The sequence below is a fragment of the Eleutherodactylus coqui genome, chromosome 4, assembly GCF_035609145.1.
Source record: "Eleutherodactylus coqui strain aEleCoq1 chromosome 4, aEleCoq1.hap1, whole genome shotgun sequence".
Classification (NCBI taxonomy): Eukaryota; Metazoa; Chordata; class Amphibia; order Anura; family Eleutherodactylidae; genus Eleutherodactylus; species Eleutherodactylus coqui.
The window spans coordinates 88,218,750-88,243,615 of NC_089840.1; the positions used below are offsets into that span (position 1 = coordinate 88,218,750).

General features: G+C 43.2%; 1 protein-coding gene across 2 annotated transcripts in view; it reads right to left on the reverse strand.

Annotated features, from left to right (window-relative positions):
* SH3KBP1 (SH3 domain containing kinase binding protein 1) overlaps window positions 1-24,866 on the reverse strand; it is a 325,546-nt gene that overhangs the window by 3,311 nt on the left and 297,369 nt on the right. For both annotated transcript variants that reach the window (XM_066599837.1, XM_066599838.1), the window contains exons 14-17: window positions 6,533-6,642; window positions 5,262-5,387; window positions 4,707-4,960; window positions 2,504-2,567 (exon numbers count right to left, since the gene is read on the reverse strand). In XM_066599837.1, the coding sequence (XP_066455934.1) occupies window positions 2,504-2,567; window positions 4,707-4,960; window positions 5,262-5,387; window positions 6,533-6,642 (554 nt within the window). The remainder of the gene's footprint in view (window positions 1-2,503; window positions 2,568-4,706; window positions 4,961-5,261; window positions 5,388-6,532; window positions 6,643-24,866) is intronic.

The following is a 24,866-nucleotide window of genomic DNA, read 5'->3' on the forward strand; positions in this document are numbered from 1 at the left end:
CACTTAGAATTCTTTTTAAAGTTTTTCAGTACATTATATGGTACATTAAATAGTACCACTGAAAACTACAACTCGTCACGCAAAAAACAAGCCCTCATACAGCAACGTCGATGGACAAATGAAGGAGTTACAATTTTTTTTTAAAAGGGAGAGTAAAAAACAAAAATGAAAAATAAAAGGGCTGTGTCATTAAGGGGTTAAAAAGTTTGACATTGGCTTGCTGCCTTCCAATAGGTGGTGCTGTGGGAGTATAGTTTAATCTACATTTGCATATTTCCCAGAAGAGCACGGATGGCCTTATACGTCTCCTCACTCACCTTTTAGGTGCTCTCCCTAAGGACAAATGATACCCCTCCTGACCAATATGGTTGGGTTTACACCTGCATTTGGGTTTCTGTTGTTCTGTTCCGTTATGGAAGCAGAAAACCAGAAAGCTTGATCCATGATATGACAGATGTGAATCGCACCAGACAGACCCTACTGAATATAATAGTGTCACTAGCTTCAGTCCTGCCCTCTGGGATTTCTGAGCAAAGTAGAGAAAACACACTGGGGTACTTTGCCCAGCATTTTGAACCAAAGGCTCCAAATCGAGCATGTGATGCCGATATGAACAAAGCCTAAGAGGTCTTTGCCTGCTGGCTAGATATCATAAATACATATCATTTAAGTCACTATAAATCATCAGCTATTTTTTTATTTTCCCAACTAGTTTAGTAATGCACCACATCAAAACTGCATCTACTTAACATCATATATAGGTAGAACCCACATGGATCACCTTTCCTGATGCTGCAGATCAAACCCCCACAAGGGTGGACAAAAGAGGAGAGATCCATAGCAATCAGATGCTAGCTTTCAATCTTAATAGTGCAGGTGATTTAATGAAATCCATGATCTTATTAGTTGCTATAGACATCACCTCCACCTTTATGTCCAAAGCATGTCCGTGTATGAGCTGGAAGGGCCTGGGCCGAATAGTTAAATTTTTTTAGGGGGGAGGATTAGGTTTTCAGCTATACAAATTTATCTTTATTAGACAGAATGCTCTGAAACTGTGAAGATGGGTGTCATGTACACCTGACTAGTTGGGGGGTGGCAATGGGGGACCCTATTACTACTGGGGCTGCAATAGAGGTTACTTATTACTACTGGGGTTGCAATAGGGGTCACGTATTACTACTAGGGCCGCAATAGGGGTCACCTATTACTACTGGGGCCGCAATAGAGGTTACTTATTACTACTGGGGTTGCAATAGGGGTCACGTATTACTACTAGGGCCGCAATAGGGGTCACCTATTACTACTGGGGCCGCAATAGAGGTACTTATTACTACTGGGGCTGCAATAGGGGTCATCTATTACTACTGGGGCCGCAATAGAGGTTACTTATTACTACTGGGGCCGCAATAGGTGTCACCTATTCCTACTGGGGCCAGTATAGGGGACACTGTTACACGGGATTCAGGGAACGGAGTACAAAAATCGATCACAGAACCGCTGAATACTGAACCACAGAACACTTGTCTGCTGAGCACAGCACCACTGATCCATCACACACACATAGGGGCAGCCTGTAAATGTGATATCACAGGGGAGATCCAGAGTAGTGCCGCGGGACACAGCAGGAGTGGGGAGAGGTGAGTATATACCAGGTTCCCCCCCAAAAAAAGCCGCAGCATGATTTTTCAGGATTTTCAGAGAGGCTTGAAATATAAGCCCTACTCCAAAAATAAGCCCTACTTACACTTAAAAAAAAAGTCAATAGGAATGCATTGGGTGCAAGAAAAGGGCCGTAAAAATGCATTTGCCGCATTTTTACCGCGGTTTTCCAGGTCAGCCAAGTCACTTACCCAACAAGCTTGGTCCAGATCGTTCCCTCTGCGGCTCCCGCAGTCCACGGCTGCCCACACAGGAACACTTCCTGGTTAAAGGGATTCACAAATCCAGTCTCCACGACGCTTGGCTGTAATTGGTTCTTCGAGGGTCATGGCTCAGCCAATCAATGCAGCACCTGAGGAACCAATCAGAACCATTGCTTCATGGGGGTGGGATATATGAATTGCCTGAGCCGCAGCTCAGCCAATTTATAAATCCAGCCTCTACTATGCGATGGTCATGATTGGTTCTTCGAGCACTGTGGCTCAGCGAATTAATGCAGTGCTTGAAGAACCAATCACAGCCATCATTGCATGGAGGCGGGATTTATGAATCCCATAACCAGGAAGTGATCCTGTGTGGGCAGCCGAGGACTGTGGGAACCGCGTTGGGGCTCCGAAAAGCAGAGGGAATGACCTGGATCAAACCTGTTGGGTAAGTTAAATAAGACATTTCCTGAAAGTAAGCCTTCACGTCTCTTTTGGGGCAAAAATTAGTATAAGATCTTATTTTTGGGGAAACACGATAATTTTAGTGCCTGGGGAAGGTGTTCTACAGCTAAACTGTAACTCAGATAACTCCTTTAAGTGGAGAATTAGCAGATATTACTAAGTTAATAGTGTACCTGTAATCGTAGGCGAATCTTCTTTTCTTCATCCAGCTCAGAGAGTAATTGTTTTATTTCTTTTCTACAAAGAAAAATATAAGAATGGAGTAGTCTCAATTACTAGATGATAACCGAAGTAACCTCACTCATACTATGCTATGGATTCTATAGCACCCACTCATTTATGTGCAGAATTCCAATAACTAAACAACTGGGGCAGGAATCTGATTTGGTTCTTATGAGCAGCTGTGCCGACATCTTGATTTCCATCTGCTTCCTAGATCTACAGTACTTCCCGGTCTGTGCTGTATATGTACACAGGATGTGCCGTCCGAGATCAGATGAAATGCATTTCCCTGTCTTGCCTGTTGTTGAAAGTGATTTTTCTAATTGCTCATCAGCAAACAGGCAAACGCAAAAATACTTTTCTCATAATACAAATTATTTTTACATGCAAAATAAGAAATATTAGCCCATTTTTAGTAAAGTGACTCTGCAGACTTGGAGAAACAAAGATTGCAGAACGGCTTCTCTGACTACCTGGTGCATCATTAGTATAAGACACTACACCTACTTTGATTCGCCAGCAATGCCCATGTGAGCTGTGCTGGCCAGTCAGAGCAGCATGTAGTATCTTAGACTACTGATGCATACTGTGCTTCCCTGAAAATAAGACATGGTCTTATATTAATTTTTGACCCAAAAGAGGCACAGTGTCTTATTTTCGAGGGGTGCCTTATACTTACCTGGCCCACTGTGTCTGAGTCCCTCACGCTGGTCTCTGGCACTGCGGCAGGCTTCCGTGTCCTCAGCATTGACACAGCACTCTCTTTCTGATGACAGGGCTTTGAATACCCCGCCTCCAGCAAGCGAGTGCTGTGATTGGATCACGAGCGCCGCTGGCTCAGTCAATCAGAACCAGCACTTGATGAACCAATGACAGCTATTTAGTGATGTAATTTATTGAACAGCTATAAATGATCGAGTGCCGGCTCTGATTGGTTGAGTGCCGTGAATTGGCTGATTCACAGCACTTGCTTGCTTGTATTCAAAGCTCCGTCACCAGAAAGAGAGTGGTGTGTCAATGCTGAGGACATGGCAGCCTGCCGCAGAGCCAGTGACCAGCGCTAGGTGTTAGATGTTATAGAAGTGCCAAATTAATAAATCTGGAACATGTGGAACATATTAAAAAGAGAAAATTAAATCTATCCCACGGACAGGATCGATTTGTGCCATATTTTTTCTTTGTAATTAATACGTCTAAAGGGTGTTGCTCAAGCGCACTTCCCATACACCATGCCTATTTACGAATACACGTTTTAGACAATTTTTGATGCAGTTTAAGGTAAAAACCTGAGCAAACTACTTAATAAATGCATACCTTTGTGTATTTGCATTACTGTATATGCAGACAAGAGTTAAAGTGTAACCGTGCTGTCTAAAAAAAGTTTGACAAGTAATAGCCACATGTCAAAAATTTTGATTACTGGGGTTTTAGCTACTGAGAATCCCATTGATCACTAGAGTGAGCCAGCTGAAAATCTCATCTGAGCGCCGAAAACGAACTCAATGGAAAGTCTATGGGCTCGTCTTCAGCCAGTGACAGTATTCAGGAGAGCACTTGTTCTAACAATCAGCACCAAGACTCCCAGCGATCAAAGCTTTTGACATGTCCCTATGACGCATTAGACGCTCTTAGAAAGTGCAGTGGTGCCCATATATTCATGTCAGCACTGTGGCTGCGTAAGCCCGTTGGGATAGACTGGAGCGTCAGTGGGCTGGAAACGGTAAGCATAGCCTCTTTTATTTTACAACATTTCCTACATTTAAAAAAATGGCACCTTTTCAAGTAGAGAAAAAATAAAAAATATATTGCAATGACACTTATCCCCATTATTTTAAATCTTTTTTAGAGGGGTTATCCCACTAAGACAGCCCTGTCCCGTTAGGGCACATGTATATACGAGAGCCAAAATGTAAAGCAACTAACAAGCAGTGGCTGTTGCTCTGGTGAATTTGGGCCATCCATCTATTACACGCAGGGCCATTCATTTCTTTTGTACCTCGTATGAGCTCATCCGTGACACTTTTGAAGTTTTGCAAAAAAAAAAAAGCCGAACTGTACCCATTAGAAAGAGCCTTTCATTCAAGACTACTGGTAGTTTTGGTGACTACTGGTAGTTTTGATCACTTCTGATAAAGCTCATATAATAAATCTTACTTTTGCTGGTCCTTCATTGTCTCAATAATGCTTCTAAGCTCCTTGACTTGTGCCTGCAGCTCTTCTAGTGAGGACTGGCCATGTTCAACTTTGTGTCTTGCGTCGGAGCTACCAAAGGACGGAGAGTTTGACCGGTGACTACTTGAGGTGACAGAGTGGAATGCTGAGGGGGCTCCAGGGGCTCCATGTGAAAAACTAACACTTGAAATCAAGCCTCCTGGTTTGGGGGGCAATGCGGCTCTGTTATCTGGCACCTACAAAACAGGAGACAAACTACAGATCAACAGAAATTCTCAGACATTAGTATGCATAACCCAAACCATCCACATTTCCTCCTATGGGAGATGTTCAAAGGAAGTCTGGCTGTCCCCACACAAAAATACCTAAAGTACATGACTAGATTTGTTCTGAACCAGGATCTAGAGACATTGACATTATCTTCTGCTTCTCATCCTATCACTTCACAACTGTAATAATTCATGAAAACGACACAAACTAAGAAGTAACTAGCCAGCAATGATACATCATAACCCATGTCCCACTGGCTTACAGCACCTGTGAGGTGACACTACGTGGGGTCTTCTTGGATGAGTCTATTGTTCTCTGTGACAGGTGATTGAGATCCTCCTTGTCATCCTCTGGGCTTGGAGAGTCAAGGAAATCGGGACTGGAAAGGGATGACTACAAAAGAAGGTACAGAATAAAAGTCAAGTGACTGTAACACTGTTTCTTACATGACATAGTAACATAGTTTGTAAAGCTGAATAAAGACATTTTCTTTCCAGTTCAGCCTAGTATCCTCCAGTCTTAATCTAGAGGAAGGCCAAAAAATACCCCCATGAGACAGCAATCACTTTTCCTCATTTTAGGGAAAAAAATTCCTTCCAGACTTCAAATCTGGCAATCAGAATAAGTACCGGAATCACCAACCCTTCTGAAGGAATCTGTGACTTTAACATGTAATACTGTATCGCTCAAGAAAGGTGTCCAGGCTCCTCTTTTAGTGACATCACCATGTCCTCAGGTAGAGAGTTTCATAGTCTCACTGCTCTTACAGTAAAGAACCCCCTACTATGTCGGTGTAGAGGGCACCCTCTTGTTACAGTCACAGTCCTGGGTATAAATAGCTGATGGGAGAGATCTCTGTATTGTTCCCTAATATACATAGTTATTAGGTTGCTTCTCATGAGATGATGCACATTACAACGACCATCTATGTTATTACATGAACAGCCATAGTCTTCAAGGAGGCTCTTTAGTTAAAATGAAAATGACCCAGGACAATACTAATATGTTGGCTAATTACTATGTTGTACTTTTTGCCGTAGAAAATCCCTTAAGGCTCTTTAATTTCTCTCCATCCCCAGCTAATTACTATGTCACTGCTTTTAGGCATGTGCATGTCTATGGGAAGAGTTTGCACTGCCTGATCACTGCATCCATCTAGCTAAGTACAGGTGAATGGTGGACTGTAACACCTGCTTGTCTCCTTCTAATCAGGACAAAAAGGATGTATAGAGGAACATGTGCTGTGAGATCTTGCAGGATCTACCAGTAGTATAGAGTGAATTGTGTCACTGTAGTTCTGTCACCGTGCAGAACACACACACACACACACACACACATATATATATATATATATATATATATACACACACACAGATATATATACATACATTATATATATATATATATATATATATATATATATATATATATATATATATATATATATATATATATATATATGTATATAACAGTCTGCTTACGGCTTCGCTGCTGAGCGTAAGCAGGGTTTGAAAATGTCCTGCGGGCAGATAACATACCGATGTCAGAGACTGGGAAGGTGGACGTCTCCCGCTGGATTTAGGTCTTGAAGCGGTGGGATGACTTAGTTTCTCGCCAGCTGACACAAGCGAATCAAAGCCTTCAACATCTAAAAGATAATGAACAGACATGACAACACCTGGGAAGGAAGACAACGAATCCATAGACTGCGTGCAATGACAAGAGTACTTCCTTCTACTGCCATCCAACAGCACTTTGACATTATACACTAACATTCAGTCTTGTCATTACTATTATTAGTGTCTACGCCATTTATAGGAGGACACTGACAATGGGTAAGAGAAGGCAGGTTTATGTTCCATCATTAAGTGGGAATTCATTTACAGTTCAGGAACAGAAGTTTGGGATACTGGACTATTGTCTACTATGAAGCTTCTGCAGTTTTCCTGTAATTCCATTTTGGGTATTAGGCCGGCTGTCCACGGGCGATGCGGTATCCCGCGGCGAAGCTCCGCCAAATCTCCGCCAGTCAGGCCGATCTAATAGATCGAATGACCACGGAGAATCGGGGCAATTCGCAGCATGCTGCAAATTGCCCGCCGCAATCGGAGAATCGCAATGATTCTCCGCTCATGGACAGGTGCCGGCGCTTTCCATAGCAATGCTCTGGGAAGCGTCGGCCGGCGTTATACGCCGGTGGTTTACCGACGGCGCATAAACTGCCGTGGACAGGGGGCCTTAGACTTTGGTGCTTTGTAGCTATGATTGCTAGTTATAAACATACAAGCTATAAATGAAGTATCAAGCTTCCAAATGAAGGATACAAACTTAAAAAAATTCAACGCAGCAACATTTCGACAGATTATCTACTGGGTACCAGTTGTTTGTATAAGAGGACATGGCCAATAAATAGCTATGGCCAACTTTAGTGGGCTCAGGGGACAAAGAACTTATATAAGACCAGATTCACATGGGTGAATATGCATTTATACGAACAACTGCACCATGTATTTGTACACGGGGCGGTGTGTTTTGTGCCCACCTCTGCGGTATTTTACTGTACTTTTTGAGCGTACAAATTGTGCACATGCAACCATATGTGGGACTTGCACAAAATTTTGAGACTTTTCTATGCCAGTTATCTGGTGTACAGCCTTTGTCCCCAATAGTGTCCCTTTGGTGCAAGCTGAATACAAAGCTGCTGGGAACATATGGACATGGCCACTGAAGCCACTCTGTAATGCTACATGCTTTTCATGCTTTCTGCGATCCCTATCATCTCTACGGGTAGAGTCCTGCATTGGTAAATTTGCAATTGTTTTCTATACTATGTCTTCTATGCCATGTAAGGTAAGCATATGAATTACAAAATGTCACCTAAACACATGCTCCGAGCCACTTCAACATCACTAGATGCAATACAGGGGAATGAATGCACATTTCTGCCTTAGATTCTCCTGCTGCTTATTATTAATAATTACAGAAATGTCAAAATGCCAAGAATATATACCTAGAACAAGGAGATCAAACTACTCCCCCATACATCTAATTCACTGCACACATAAGAATACAGACACCCACATAAACCTGGCAGATAGCAGAAAATAAAAGTAGGAAAATTATAAAAAGGTCTGCATCTTATCTTGACTGATATTAAATCAATACTTCTTAAGGAGTCATTGCAGGTAAATCCAGAATATATGTATACTCTGTGTCAAACTAAATCAAGAACCTAGAAGAAGTTGTCGGAATGAAACTTTCTCTGTGATTGTAATGCTGATACAAGTGAGTGATTACAATATCAAAGCAAAAGCATCATGTATTGCGGAAAACTGACACCTTGAAGGAAGACTCTAGTAACCTCTAGCTTGGATACAAGATGTGATACGGATGGCATGGAGGCTCTAGTACAGGGGTGGGCAATTAATTTTCCCATGGGGCCACATGAGAAATTGGAATGGTTTTAGAGGGCCAGACCAACATACGAAGGCTCCATGCACATTGCCTTAATGGGGCCGTATTCCAGCCGCCCGATTTGCGGCCAGAAGCCTTGTCCATTTTGTTAACTTATGTGCTGTTTAATAAAGTTATTCAAGCCTACGTCATTGGTAGAGGTGCTTGAATAAGTAAGGCCTGAATAACTATTAGCACAGCACAGAAGTGAACAAAATGGACAAGGCTTCAGAGTGCATAGTTTCGCTGCTTCCCGTTGCTGACACCGGACTCATTGGTGAGTCACCAGGACACTCTTTGCGGGCCGGTCCGAGCTATTCAGCGGGCCGGATGTGGCCCGCGGGCCGTGCTTTGCCCAGGTCTGCTCTAGTACCCTGTTGTCTTGCCTCTAGCTTGGATGTAAGATGTGATACGGATGGCATGGAGGCTCTAGTACCCTGTTGTCTTGCCTCTAGCTTGGATACAAGAAGTGATATGGGCAAGCATGGAGGCTCTAGTACCCTGTTGTACCGCCTCTAGCTTGGATACAAGATGTGATACAGGCGGGCATGGAGGTTTTAGTACCCTGTTGGACCGCCTTTAGCTTAGATACAAGATGTGATATGGGCGGGCATGAAGGCTCTAGTACCCTGTTGTACCACCTCTAGCTTGGATATAAGATGTGATACGGATGGCATGGAGGCTCTAGTACCCTGTTGTACTGCCTCTAGCTTGGATGTAAGATGTGATACGGATGGCATGGAGGCTCTAGTACCCTGTTGTCTTGCCTCTAGCTTGGATACAAGAAGTGATATGGGTGGTCATGGAGGCATACAGATTCCATACAGTATCCTGCGGCATATCGCTACAAATTTGCTCTAACAGGGGTTCTGATCTTGGCACAACACTTTAAGTATGTTCATTTTCAAATCTTCCTGGCCTAAAACCTTTTAAGTCCCACAGAAAGTCCTTGAACTATAACACTGCATTTATGAAACATGTGCATGCTCACAAACAGTAGATCAACTTATAGGCTCAGTCTTCATGTATCTAAATACATAGACATAAAACCAGAATGGTTTCTAATTAGGGATGAGCGAACGTGTCCGTTACGGACACATCCGCACCCGGACACCGGCTTTGCCGAACACTGCAGTGTTCGCGCGTAAGTGTCCGGGTGCCGCCGGGGGGCGGGGAGATGCGCGGCGGCGCGGGCGGCAGTAGCGGGGAACAGGGGGGAGCCCTCTCTCTCTCCCTCTCCCCCCCACTCCCCGCCGCACCCCCCCCCGCGCTGCCACGGCGGCCCCCGAACTTTTTCGCCCGAACACTGAAGTGTTCGCAAAGTTCGGTGTTCGGGCGAAAAAGGGGCGGAGCCGAACGTGTTCGCTCATCTCTATTTCTAATTCATAGTTCAAGTGTTGATATTTACATATTAACTGGTATTTATGAAGCAGAACAATGCATTTCCTTCCATTGGCTGGGCTTCTTGTGTTATTGTAAGGGGTGATGCATGACTTAGGAATCTGAATTATTTAGAGTCTACCCTACTATTGCAGAAGGGCCTTTACTGCAAATACTCAACGTCAAGCTGTGTGTTTAATATGTGTGTAATTACATCGGCAGGAGTATATCATACCATCATATCAGTGAAATGCAAAGTAATGAAGCTATTATCTTCAATGTATGTTTTTTGGGTGTAAAAAAACAAACTAGCGACTGCGTAGGCGATAAAATAATTTGAAAATCCCATTCTCACCTCTTCAATCTTCAGTGATGCTGGTCCAGTGTTTGGTTGGATTGCTAAATGGTATGTGACCGTTCCAGCTAATCACTTAACGTATTTCATGTGACCAGTATAGCCAGTAACTGGTTGGACTGGTCATGTACTGATATGACGTGGGGGTTTAATCGCAGTGTATGGACGACTTTAGTTATGTAATCTAATATGGAGCTGGAGAGAAGGGGGAGAGACAGAGCTCCTAGTCTATCTGTGATACAATCAAAACTATGGAAATAGATACATAGAATGAACGGAAAGGATCAACAGAAAACAATCCTTGGGTTGTCTACAATATTTCTAGAGGACCGTCAGTCTGCAGATTCTCTCCAAGACGCCAACAAGGTAACCAAACTGTGTTTGAAGGTAGATCATTGGCGGGATTTCATAAGTATCCTCTCATATGTCAGGCAGCCTACTATGAGTGGGACAGAGCTGGTGAGAAGGCTGCTGAGTCCTCAAAGAGCAAACAGTGGCAACCAAAATGATGATTTTGCATGGAGCTGAGAGAAGTTTCCATATAAAGCGGTATACTTTTATTTCCCGTGGAAGGAATGTCTTAATGCATAAAATCAACTGATGTTCAAATAGCAAAAATCACAGGAAGAAATACAAGTGACGTCAATTTTCAATATAATATTGCAGTATAGATGGATTACTCCTATTTATACCCAATTCCCCAACTCCATAAATCACTAAGAATCATCAAATCCATCAGATTTCAGGACACTTTGGAGTTTAAAACATTGTTAATACACTGTTTGCAATTAGCAATCCAAGCGAAAGTAATACGGCTGCTAGAGGATGGTGGTGGGAGTCAACACTGCGGTATCATATGCAAAATAGAAAAAAAAGGGGTGGAGCAAAACCCATATGGTAGGAGTGGCCAAGAGAGGAGGCGAGGGACGTAAGGGTTTGGTGTATGCAAGATATTATAGAGGTGCTGTCGACCAGATACTGCTCCACCTAAGTGGGAGTGAGGAAACCAAGGGATACAAAAAAAACCACTTGTGACTCGGCACAACGCTCCAAAGACGATCGAGTAATTAGAACAATTTGGTGGAAATTTTGCCTTTATTTGGTTAAATAGACAACCAGCAGTGGAAAATGCGTTTTGGGGCAAAACCCCTTCATCAGTTCTACTGGGTTAAATACTAAAACAGTTGGAGTCCGAAGTGGTGTAAGGTCCCAACTGCTGAAGAAAACACAGGGAAGTTGGTGAAAGGTGCAGTGATCGGGGCTGAAGGAGAAATTTCTTTCCACTGCGGTATGGTATGCATGTTACTGTAGTATCAAGTGTACTGATCTCATGAGCACCAGTTGTACAAGTAAACCAGAGATCATATGACTAAATAATAGGGGGATTATTATGTAGGGTGGCATCCATTGCTGTCAACAGTGCCAAACCTGTATAACACAAACTGCAAGACATATGAAAAATGTCATGATGTGACAAACTGCCAGAATCATGATAAAAGCGTGGTAGAATTCTGGCCGTTAAAAAGGAAACAAACAAGGAATGTGTGCACAACGGTCGTGCCAAGATTCTCCAGCACCACTAAAACCATAATGAGGTTTCAATAACATTCATTCAGGATTAACCACATGACCATAATATAGCTATAGACAATGTAGAGGAAACCTTCCATGTTCTTTATGCTGCCCTACTGCGGGTAGGATAACGTAGTGACAGACAAGCTGATTCCAGCGGTCTGTCACTTATGGGCCAATGTCATGTCCTTTTCAGGCACTTAACCCTTTCTAATCCACTGTGACGTCTAAAGACATTATGATTTAAGGCTGTACAGCTCTGATATTGGAAGACGTCTATCAGGGTTCTCTTACTGTATATTACCAGCCTCTCTGCTGTCGGAGCCTATCCAACGTGTCAGCTCATGCAATACTGGCGTTAGCTAGTAGATAGCGCCGTTGTATAATGGCAGAAAAAGAGTAATCCCCCTAGGAAAACCAGGATACAAATTGGATTGGAAAGGGATCAATGATCATCCTGCAAGGCTGAGCAAGAGATAGGCCCAGTTTATTCATGAGATATTGCTAACCCCAGCTACCATGATTGACAGTTTTTTCAGTATGCAGAGTAATAAATGGGGGAAAAAAGTAGAAGGTGGTTAGTAGCGTCTCATGAATAAGTTGCAGCTACCTCTCACCGAAAGCTGCAGGATGAGCAGTTAAGTGTCCGAAAACTACATGACAGTGGCCCATAAGTGACAAATCGCTGGAATCAGCATGTCCATCACTACTTAATGTGATCCTTAGTAGGGGAAGCACAAAGTACTTGACAGGTTCCGTTTAGATATAATCTAAACTAACAATTTTAGATGGACGCAGTGCCATGACACTTTAGCATTCATATTACGTCCACAAAAACTGTTCCCCGACGGTGCCATTAAAACAAATTTAAAGGGTTTGTGCCCGAAGCTATTCCCTATCCATAAGATAGAGAATACCTTTACAATTAATGGGGGTCTGAACGTTGGGACCCTCACCGATCTCGAAAAAGGGGTCCAGTTGGTGCCCAAGTGAATGGAATATTGGTCGCGCAGGCATGCTGCCACTCCATTCACTTCAATGACAACAGTGAGCTGGGCAGATTGTATATAGTTTTATGAGAAAAGATTCAGTATAACTTGTAGTTTATTCATTTAAAACTTTGCTCATTCTGAACAGTCCAATGGGTGGAGCGATCAGTGATTGACAGCTACACCTGTATGTATAGTCATACACAGATAGCTGTCAAACACTGCTGCTCCATCCACTTCAATGACAGCGCTGGTAATTGTCAAAGCACTTGGACTCAGTAATCTCCACTGTTGTCATTTACTAGCATGCCATCCTGGGCTGCTCCAGCATCTATAGCAAACCACATGCAAAAAAGAAAAAACACACACACTGCTAAATGCGGGTGTTCGTTAGTATTTTGGCCATAAGACATAAGCTGACGGGCAACGGCAAGGTCACCCACGTCCGCCAGTACCTACGCTATCTCACAGTTAACTAAATAAAATCACAGAGGTGAGAAAAAAAATGTACAAAGAAAAATTACAGAAAAAGAAGCCAGATACAAGATATATACTACAGGGAAGGCTTAATCGCCATATACCCTAATAGCATGCAGCAAGCAAGATTGCAACATAGAGGAGCAAAAGTGTTCATGTGCAGACTAATGAGCAGCCACTCAACTCAATCCAATGTGGGGGAGGGGTGACTGCTGACAAACTTAATCTGCATATTATGAACTGATACCAAGATGACAGTTTCGCTAGAGACGCTGGAGGAGCCCAGGATGTCATGCTGGTGTGACACACTTTGTTAATGCAGGGCAATCCGCTGCTTTGTCAGTGTGGGTTGTACTCCTGTGTGGTGTGGCGCACTTATCTATGGCTGACATACTTGGTATCAGTTTATGTTTAATCTCTTTTTATTAAGTTTTCAGAATATTTTACAAACATTAGGAAATATCAGTAAAAAGGAAAAAGGAAAAACAATAAAAGGGAAAATGGAAATAGGCCTCGCAGGGCCTATGGTTCATATTGTACAACAATTGGGCACATCTTCTTGTAAACAACAAATAAAACAGTCAATTCGTCTAGCCCATAGATGATCCCCGGACCCCCTTGCCCCCAATCCACTGTTCTTTTACTATATCAACGCATATTTAACTGACGGTAAAGGTGGGGTCTACGTCGTGATGAATATTATGGTTTATGTGGTGGGAATCCTTTTCATTTGAGGAAAGAAGAAAAAAAAAAAAAAAGAGGGGGGGGGGGGGAAGATATAGAAACGATCTGAGCAAGTTAATTAGATAGCGCAGAAAGACAAGGTACGTTGACTATAGCACACTGAACACCTCTACACAGGCAGAACCACACATACACTCACACATAAAATAAGAGAACGAACAACAACAACAACAAAAAATAAAAATAAAAAGGGGGGGGGTGAGGGAGGGGGGGGGGGGGCGGGAGCACCCTGAGCGTCTTCCAGTCGGTCCCCAACTTCAAAGGCCCTGCGGCCCCTACAGGGCTCGCGAGTACATTTAGTAGAACAAGCTGGCAAACTCTGCTGAGGATTCAAACATAATCCAGGGCTGCCAGGTCTTGGTATCAGTTTATAATGTGCAGATTAGGTTTGTCAGCAGTCACCCCTGCCCCACCTTGGGTTGAGTTGAGTGGCTGCTCATTAGTCTGCAAATGAACACTTTAGCTCCTCTATATAGCAATGTGGCTTGATGCATGCTATTAGGGTACATGGTGATTTAGCCTTCCCTGTTGTATAGATCTTGTATCTGGCTTCCTTTTCTGTGATTCTGCAATGTCATGGATTACTCTGGGAGTAATCCAACAATGTGAAAATGAATATGCCTTATAGCAGGTTAATAGCAGAAATCCATTCTAAATGCTTTCAGATCTTTTCACAAACTCATCGAAAAAGATCCCAAGTTGTTGAAGAAGCCACAAAGTCACTTTAGTGTTCATTCAAATGCCAAAATAGCTACTCAATATTAATTGTGCTGGTTACATAAAACACTATGTGGAAACGGTGACGTGCCAGTGACGATTTGACAAAGGAACAAAACTACGACATCTTCTAGGCAGTGATAAATCAGACTGGCGGCATCAGAGATATTGAAGAGGTGTCAAAAACAGTCTTCTGCATTCCAAGTGGGAAGCAAAAAACCAACTAGTGCAGGACCTGCGCTACAATGGATGGAAGACTGGCACTTCATACATGCACTCTACAACTACAGCATAAGACACTCATGAAAGAAGAAGAAAGCCTTACCCTCGTCAAGTGAAGAAGAGTAGTTACCCATAGTAAAGAGATGAATGTGAAGAAAGCTTGATGGAAAATGAACGGGAGAAAAGAAGCATCACTTATAATGGTAGAAATGATGGCAGCAAACAGGCAGAGCTGAGAGACAAACAATGCAGTAGCTTATGTGTGACGGCCACCAAGGTACAACTACTACTCCTCTCCTCTACGCCCCGGCAGTTACGGGTGAATTGTCTGGGCACTTTAGATTTTATTTGTAATGCAAAATGAATGTTCTCAGAGCAGGACGTATGAACATAGAAGTAGCATCATCTACATGCAGTTGTTGCAGATAACCTGCCCTGAACTCAATGGGGTACATAAGCACCAAGTCCGCTGCATAAATGGACCTGCTGAGGATCAAATCCGCCCCACAGATCAATTCACACTGCATATTTTTTCTGCAGCATGTGGGAGAGATTCCTGTCCACTGTATCCACTTTGCTGCTACTGTATATACACTGCATATTTTTCACATGCAAATCCGCAGTGGGAAGTATCCATCCTATGTGTCAAGTAGTTCTGCCTCAGGTGCTGCATTAAAAGCAAATTGTCCGCAGCCTTGGACCCCCTAAATCACCAGCAGGCTGTTAGGCCTCATGTCCACAGGCATAATTGAATTGCGGAATCCGCGTGGGTCACTGACACTTCGGAAACAGTAAAGCAGATTTTTTTTTAAATGCACTGGGCATCCGCCATGCAGAAGAAAGAAGATCCGGCCGGGATGGAGAAGGCCAGCACAGCATCCAGACAGGTGAGAAAATGTCCATGGCTGCGAGTACGATGAAATCCGCACTTAGAATCCACGCTGCCATTGACATGAGGCCTTATGCAACTGGAGTTAACTTTCTAAAAACGCCCCCTGATAATCATCTGTTTCGGCATTATTTATAACTTACCAGACATGAGCCTAGGACTTATCTCCCATGGTGTTAGGTGCATGCATATTGTGCGTATAAAACTAGGGAGAGCACCCCTTCCTGCACTGTGTGCACATTACAGTGCGGTGTACCGGCCCCGGCTTCCTATGCAGAACATGCATGCACCGATGTCACTCAAATTCTTTTTCCAGTTGTCACTGAGGCGTTTTTAGAAAGCCAATTCCCAGCTGTATAACAACGTGCTGGTAGTTTAGTGGCCCTAAAGCTGCTGACAGGGTCCCTTTTTTAAAGTATGCTGGTTTTTGTAAAAAAAATAAGAGATCATATTCATTATATAGTCAAAAAGTTGTTCCATTTTCCCAATATATTTTATATATCATCATGGTTTTAAAGATCTCAGTTTGCTACTGCACTTTCATTGTTTACTTCGAGGGATAAATCTGTCCTTGTCATATGATGGGGTCAAAATGCGAACCTGGAAGCTACAGGCCGGTAAGTCTTACTCCTATTGTGGGTAAAATGTTAGGGGTGTTTCTAAGAGATGCCATCCTGGAGTACGAGGGAAAATAGCTGTAGAACTCCATATCAGCATGGGTTTATGAGGGATCGCTCCTGGCAAACCAACCTCATCAGCTTCTACAATGAGTAAGTTCTAGACTGGACCGGGGAAATCTCTGGATGTTTCCAAAGCGTTTGATGCTGTGCCCCATAAAAGGTTGGTATATAAAATGAGAATGCTTGTCTGGGTGAGAATGTGGGTAAGTGGGCAAGTAACTGGTCAGTGATAGAAAACAGAGAGTGGTTATTAATGGTACATACTCTGATTGGGTCACCGTTACTAGTGGGGTACCACAGGGGGGCAGTACTGGGCCCTATTCTTTTTAATGACCTGTAGAAGGATTGTGCAGTAAAATATCAATATTTGCAGATGGCACAAAACTATGTGAAGACATTTACACTGGAGAGGACAGAATGGGGCTACAAATGGATAAGTTGGGGGCTTGGGTCGAAAAATGGCAAATGAGGTTTAACACTTGGGAAGAGGAAATACATGTCACCATTACAAAATAAGGCCTCGTTCACACGAGTATGTGCTGGTGTGTACATAGGTGCGCACAAAACCGGCGCGCCCATGTATGTGCACAAACACGCTTGAATGCAATGGTCTGCCGCCAACCCTGCAGTGATTTTCAGGGAAGTGTTTTAAATATAAGCCCTTCCCTGAAAATCATCTGTAGCTGGTATAAAAAAAATAAAAATAAATAAATACTTACCTCTCCACCGCTGCCGGGACTCAGGCACATCTAGCCGCTTGGGTCCCAGCACTGTAATAAAGTTCTTTCAGCAGGCGGGAATTTAAAATCACGGTGTTCAGTGATGAGGGGACTTCCCCCAGGAAATATTTACGCGCAGCACGGACCTATGCGCTGAACGTATGTCCTACCTTTTGCAGGTGCGCGAATTTGCACGCCCGTAAAACACGGACATGTTAACACACCATAGGAAAACAATGCTTCTATTACAAATACACGCTTGTGTGAATGAGGCCTAAACGGGAAACCACTTGTATCACAGACATGGAAATGACTTGGGGATTTTAGCTAATTGTAAGCTTAACTGAAGCAACCAGTTTCAGGAAGCTGCTGCCAAGACAAATCGGATCATGGGGTGCATCAAAAGAGGTCTAGGGGCGCATGACAAGAACATTGTTCTCTCTCTTTACAAGTCACTGGTCAGACCACATATGGAATATAGGGTAAAGTTTTGGGCACCGGTACTCAAGAAGGACGTATCAGAACTTGAGCGGGTACAAAGACGAACAGCTAAAATAATACATGGAATGGGTGGACTACAATACCCAGAATTCAAAATTGGGATTATTTAGTTTAGAAAATACACAGCTGAGGGGCGACCTAATAACTATGTATAACTATATCGGGGGACAATACAGAGATCTCTCCCATCATCTATTTATACCCAGGACTGTGTCTGTAATAAGCGGGAGCATCCTCAATGGTTAGAGGAAAGGAGGTTTCTACACCAACATAGAAGTGGGTTCTTTACTGTAAGAGCAGTGAGACTATGGAACTCTCTGCCAGAGGACGTGGTGATGGCGAATTTGATAAGAGATTACAAGAGGGCCCAGACAGCTTTCTTAAATGTTACAATATTATATGCTATAATCACTAATTACTTCAGAAGGGTTGTTGATCCAGGGATTTCCCTTAAATGATGAAAATTGCCTTCTACCTCAGTTTTTTTTTGCCTTCCTCTGGATCAACATGGGGGGGGGGGGGAGTAATAGGCTGAACTAAATGGACATATGTCTTTTTTTTTAGTCAAAATAAAAGAAAGTCAGCATTCCAGGATAAAGATAGAGCTTTATACACCTGTACTTGTATATAATAAATACAATCATCTTTCAACAAATAATGGTTGAAGTATACCATCATTACAATAAGGACTCGTTCACACTAGCATTAGTGCTTGCCACTTCTGCTTCTGCTTCTCCTCTGGAGGAGGAAGAAGGAGAAAAAAGAAAAAGTATGGTGGCGCAGAACTGTCCCAGGTTCATGCTGCCCGTGGTTTGGGCAGCAAGAACCCGCTGTTAGATACCCTTTAAGCTTCTTTTCTACAGATGAGCGAGCATACTCGCTAAGGGCAATTGCTCGATCGAGCATTGCCCTTAGCGAGTACCTGCCCGCTCGGGAGCAAAGATTCGGCTGCCGGCGGAGGCCTGGGAGCGGCAGGGGAGAGCAGGGGGGGAACGGAGGGAAGATCTCTCTCCCTCTCCCCCCCCCCCCCCCCCCCTCCCGCTACCCCCTGCTCTCTGCCGATACTCACCTCTCACCCGCGCCGGCACCCGAACCTTTGCTCCCGAGTGGGGAGATACTCGCTAAGGACAATGCTCGATCGAGTAATTGTCCTTAGCGAGTATGCTCGCTCATCTCTATTCTATTCCTTTTTTATTCTACAGGATGTCTCAAAAAAGTGTGTAAATGCCCATATAGAGTATACTGCAGTATACTCCCCTGGGTGCTGTGTTACTTTTTTTTCCTCTACCTCTCCTAAATATGAAGACGGCTGGGACCCTTGTGATGTGTTCAGCACCCACCATATTGGATGTCTTTGGTGATGGGGGGTGTATACCCTACATGAATGATGGGTAAACTTCCTCGGCTCTAAGGTATTATTAGGGGCTTCACCTGTGTTGATTTTTATCCTTCATCCCTGCTGTATTTAAGTTTTGTCTCTCTTAGAGCATTTTGAACTGCGATTTAATCCGTTATATGAAGTGATTGGGACAAGCCAAAACAAGCAAACACAAGGGTGGTTGGGAGGGCGAGAGAGAGGTTAATGAACTTGTGAAGTAGTAATCTGGTGAGTTAAGACAAATGGGTATTTTGAATCCCCACAAAAATCCCAGGGTTCCCAGATGGCCCTAAAAGGTTCAAGTCAGTTGCTGAATGCGGTAGCGAGATGTTCAAGTCTACATACATCCCAAATTCTGGAGGGAAGTTCTTGTCTAGAGGCTGGGGCTGGTTATTTCCAGTGGTGGGCTACAAAGCAATTTGATGCCATAAGGACATTGTGGAGCAATTTAGAGGAACGTTTCCGCTTGACAACTTTTTAACCCTTCAAAATAAACAATAAAAGTGCCTATTGAATGACAGCAAGCAGAGATTTTGAAAACCATGAGGAATTCATACAGAAAGTAAATTGGAAAATTGTATGACTTTTCATGTTTGAAAAGCACAATATTTATTTGCTGCAACTGGAATAAGCATATTGCAGTAATTCAGTTGTGCCTGGAGGGTTCCAGTAGGGTTTTCATATTTGCATATACACAATATATATATTTTTTTTTATGTCTTTATGCGAGTCTCACTCATCAACCTATCTTGAAAATGATTCCATACATCATTCAAAGTATGACATAGAGGTAATTGAGGAAACTTTAATTGACCGAATTCTACCATCACCGGATCATCAGTCTTCATAATATGTGAAATAACACATGCTGATAACTGCAGCTTTACAGGAAGTATAAGATCATGAATTGTATATTTTGCTTCTCTATTTTGAGGTTGGCGATGATCTTTATTTTGCTCAATTACAATGATTTGGAATAATATGCCCCATGGGAAGCAGTATGGTGTAAGGAAGGCTGCTGGTTCTTGTTCTGCTCTGATTACGCCTCCCACTCAGTGTCTATAATGCAGCTCTTTGTGTCTTATAAAATGCCAAGCTCTATATCTAAGTGGTCAGTATCTTTGTATTTAGCACATGAAATGCTTCTATGCAAGTCAAACGATACATTTCCACAGCTGGATCCAGAGGAGAGAATACATTAGCTTCAATACATATCCCCAAAGAATAGCATCAATATTCATTTACAGAGCTGCATCAGCTGTCGGTGCGGCTCGCCTGCCACATGAATACTACATGACATGGCAAAAGAGACAGGGCTTCAGAAAGGAGTAAAATGGTGAATAATGACGCTGGGGCCAACAAAACGACTCGGCATTAAGCTGTGCGCATTTCAACTGCTCTGCGTATTTAGCGGCACGTTTTGAACATTTCCATAAATATATAACCACTTGGTGGATGGATAATGAGAAATAAAAAGATTGGCCCACTTACTTCGCAGAGGAGTCCACTAGGGAAATGGGACGCTTCTTGAAATCCAGAGTAGCTCATAATAAATCCAGGTAGATATTCTGAAGGTCCAAGTTTTCTTTATTCCAATTAGACAAAAATAACAAAAACAAAAAAGAAAAACAAACTAGACAACAAACAGCCACATTGGGAGTTTGTGTACGTAGAGAGCAACGCGTTTCGGAGATCCTTAAAAGCCTGCTTTTGTCAAGCTCAATCTAAGGTCTATACAGGGTCTAATAATAAAGAAAAATATATAGCTTCAGAATATCTACCTGGATTTATTATGAGCTCCCCTGGATTTTCAGAGGAGTCCCATTCCCCTAGCGGACTTCTGTATGAAGTAAGTGGACAAAACTTTTTATTTCTCATTATCCATCCACCAAGAGCGTGGGGATTTTATTTTGTTTTCTGCTTTAGACGACCGAGATCCACCAGTGCAACTCCTGCTCTTTTGGAGATGCTTCCTGCATCGACTAACAAAAGGGGATCCCAAAGAGAGGAAGACCTAAAAAGGGAGTTTCGTAGTAAGACAACCCTTTTAACCTTTAACACCACAGGACGTAACTATATGTCCTGCGGTGTACTTAATGCAACAGGACGTACACTTACGCCCTGGGGATAGTGCGAGATCAGAAGAGATCCCGCACCATCTGGCAGCGGGAGTCGGCTGTTACCGATAGCCGGCCTACTGCTGCCACAGCAGGGGTGTTCGAGACAGCACCCCCCCCTGTTGACTCCTTACATGCTGCGATCTATGAAGCTTGCGGCATGTAAAGGTCTCACAGAGGGAGCGTGCTCTCTCTGTAATGTCATCGGCCCTTCGTGATGTAATCGCGGAGGGTCGACGGGTTGCCATGGCAGCATGACACCAGCTACAGGCGTCCTGCTTTGCCACTGCCTATGATTACATTTACAAACGATAAGGCATTGCAGGACAGAAATCCTGCAATGCTTTATCATGGTGATCATAGAAGCTATGGTACATGTCCCCTACAGGAATAGAAAAAAAAAAGTTAAAAAAGTTAAAAATAATGATAAAAAAAAAAAAGTTGAAAAAAACCCTAATTCCCCCCCGTATTAGAAAAAAAATAAATAAAAATAAAATCCCACATAATTAGTATCGTCGTATCTGTAATGACCCATACAACAAATTGAAAAGACGTTTTATCCTGCACAGCAAAAAAGCATTAAAAAAAACATATAAAATTCTTACTTTTTCATTTTGCCTCCCAAAATACGCAATAAAAGTGATCAAAAATGCCGTATGTAACCCAAAATGGTACCCATAAAAACTACAGCTCGTCATGCAAAAAACAACCCCTCACAGAGCTCCATAGAAAAATTAAAAAATTATAGGCCTTTGAATGCAGCGATTTAGAAAAAAACAAATTCCAAATACAGGGTTTCTAGTGCGGAAAAGTGGAAAAACTTTTAAAAAATTATTATTTTGGTAACCTTGTAATCGTACCGACCTGCAGAAAAAATGTATTGTGTCATTTATGCTGCATGATTAACACTGTAAAAAAAACAACCCAAAAACAATAGCGGAATTGATTTGTTTTCTCTTCTTGCTACCCAAAAAAAAAATTAATTAAAAGTTTTACAATATAGTCAATGTACCCAAAAATAGCAATAAAAACCACAGTTCGCCACGCAAAAAACTAGCCATCATATGGCCATGTGGACGGAAAAATCAGGTTATAGCTTTTGAAAAGTGGGGATAGAAATCCCTCAAAAATCAGTGCGTTCTTATGCCCAAAATAGGCTATTGTCCTTAGGGGGTTAAATAACACAACATTTAGGGCTCCTTCCCACGAACGGATTTCCGCCGCGTAATTCACGGCGGAAATCCGCTGCGTTGCCCACGGCTATTAGGTTCTATTGAACCTAATAGCTCAGTGCTCACGGTGCGGAATTCCACCGCGGAATTCCGCACCGTGAATTCACCCGTCCTCACCCGCGGCATGCTCTATTTGCCGCGGGTGTACGTGTGGACGGCTTCCATTGCAGTCAATGGAAGACATCCGTTCACGCTATCTTCTGCTGTAGCACAGTGGATGATAGCGTGAAAACGCTTCCCCACCTACCGCCGGCGTGTCATATGACACGGCCGGGCATGTCACGTGACGCGGCGGCGGTGGGCGGGGAAGCGTCATGCGAGAGTGAGGACGCCGGATCCGCAGGTAAGTTTGGGGTCTCCTGGGGGGCGCCGTGACGGGCTCCGCCGCAGAATTCCGCGGCGTAGCCCGTCACGGCCGTGTGCAGCCGGCCTTAGTCTTGCCCCAGCCAGATATGGACGATTATAGATAACAATTGACTTTTTCAAGCCATGCCCCTTGTCAATTCCAGTCGTCTCTGTCTACAGTGGCGGCATTCCAAATGCTGGAGGGGTATGTGGTGTGACTCTATACATTAGCTCCACCCCCCCACCCTTTCAGACAATTTGTGCCCGTGGCAATTTCCTGGTTATTCAGACCTGCATCCAGGAAGAACTCATCGTATACGCTGGTGGCCAACTCTTTTAAGTGACTAAGTGAACCATAATCAATAAATTCAAGCTAAGGCATATAAAATGTGTGTGCCAGAGCACGCTAGGAGCAGAAGGTAAACATCCCCACCACAGTGACACACCACCATGGTCAGTTGTATTAAGGTGTTCTGCACACACAGGTCGGTAATACGTTGTGCAGTCATTTAATGCTGGCGTACCTCTTTATTCCTTCAGTTAATACGGTTTCTGGTTTTGGGACTGTGAGAACCTGTGGATCTCTGGACTCTAAATTCTTCTATAGAAATCAGTCTGAATCTGCTGGCATGTGGTTTTCTATTATCTACTGCACTCCCAGGGTACTGCACTATACCCAACAGTAGCTGTAGTCACATGGCTGTGCATGTACTGTGTTGTCATGCAGCCATTGCATATGTGACCACCTAATCTACTTGTACAAAGTGCTGGCTAAGTGTTGGTTTTTTAGGAGCTAAAGTTAAATTAGTTTTTATCTCTCAAATCTAATAGACAAGGCAAAAAAGTACAAAAAAACAAACTGGCAGGAATGTAATAGAAAAAAGAAAAGACGTGGAGTAACCATGGAGTCATTACTTTGGGTACATTTTGTTGCACGTCTTACAAGTCATTTACATTCTACATATGGTATTTGTAATAGCACAACTAAAGGGTCTGAGGACAATCTAATCCAGATATATCATCCTTCTGTTTAGAATCTACATAGAATCTTCCCTATCTATTATATTGTGCATGTGATAGTTCAATACAAAAACTGAATATTTAATAAAATACTATTGCAAGAAAAAATTAGTGAACCCTTTGCAATTACCTGCATTGATTATTAAGAAAATATGGTCTGATTCTTATCCAAGATACATTTCTATCCATACACAATCTAACTCTCTTGTTGTAAAATACATTTTTTTTTACATTCAGTTCAAATCAGTTATTAAACAATACAATTAGCGGTACTTACCTGTCCTCAACCCCTGCAATTCAGCGCTGCCATCCTGCGATCCTCCCGTTTGTTTTTGCGGAATGGACACCATGTAAGCTGCAGCCAATCAGAAGCCACAGTGGTAAGGTGCTGTTCTCCTGGCATAGCCGCTCAGATGCTGTGAGCCTTAATACCAGCAGAATGGATCCTGACCATTGCAACCTCTGATTGTCTCCAGCGGTCACATGCTGTCCATTCCACAACAAAGACTGAGAGGACCGCGGCGCTGCAGTACTGGATTGTCGGGCTGGGGATAGGTAATTACTCCTGGTCTTATCTTTTTAAGTGATTTGGATCAAATTCAAAAAACCTATTTTGCAATCGGACAACCCCTTTAAATAACAACATACAAAGCCTGGTTACTGACAAAGCTATCCTTCTCAAGAAAGACTGGTTAGTGTGAGCCATGCCCCAATGCAAACAACTTACAGAAGTTGTATTGTAAAAACATATGAAGCTGAAAAAGGCTCTAGCATTACTACAGACTAGAGATAAGCGAGTATACTCGCTAAGGGCAATTGCTCGATCGAGCATTGCCCTTAGCGAGTACCTGCCCGCTCGGGAGCAAAGATTCGACTGCCGGCGGCGAGCTGCGGGGGAGAGCGTGGAGATCTCTCTCTCCCTCTCTCCCCCCTGCTGACTGCCGCAATTCACCTGTCACCCGTGCCGGCAGCCGAATCTTCTCTGCCGAGCGGGGAGATACTTGCTAAGGACAATGCTCGATCGAGTAATTGTCCTTAGCGAGTATGCTCGCTGATCTCTACTAAAGACCTCAATGTACATT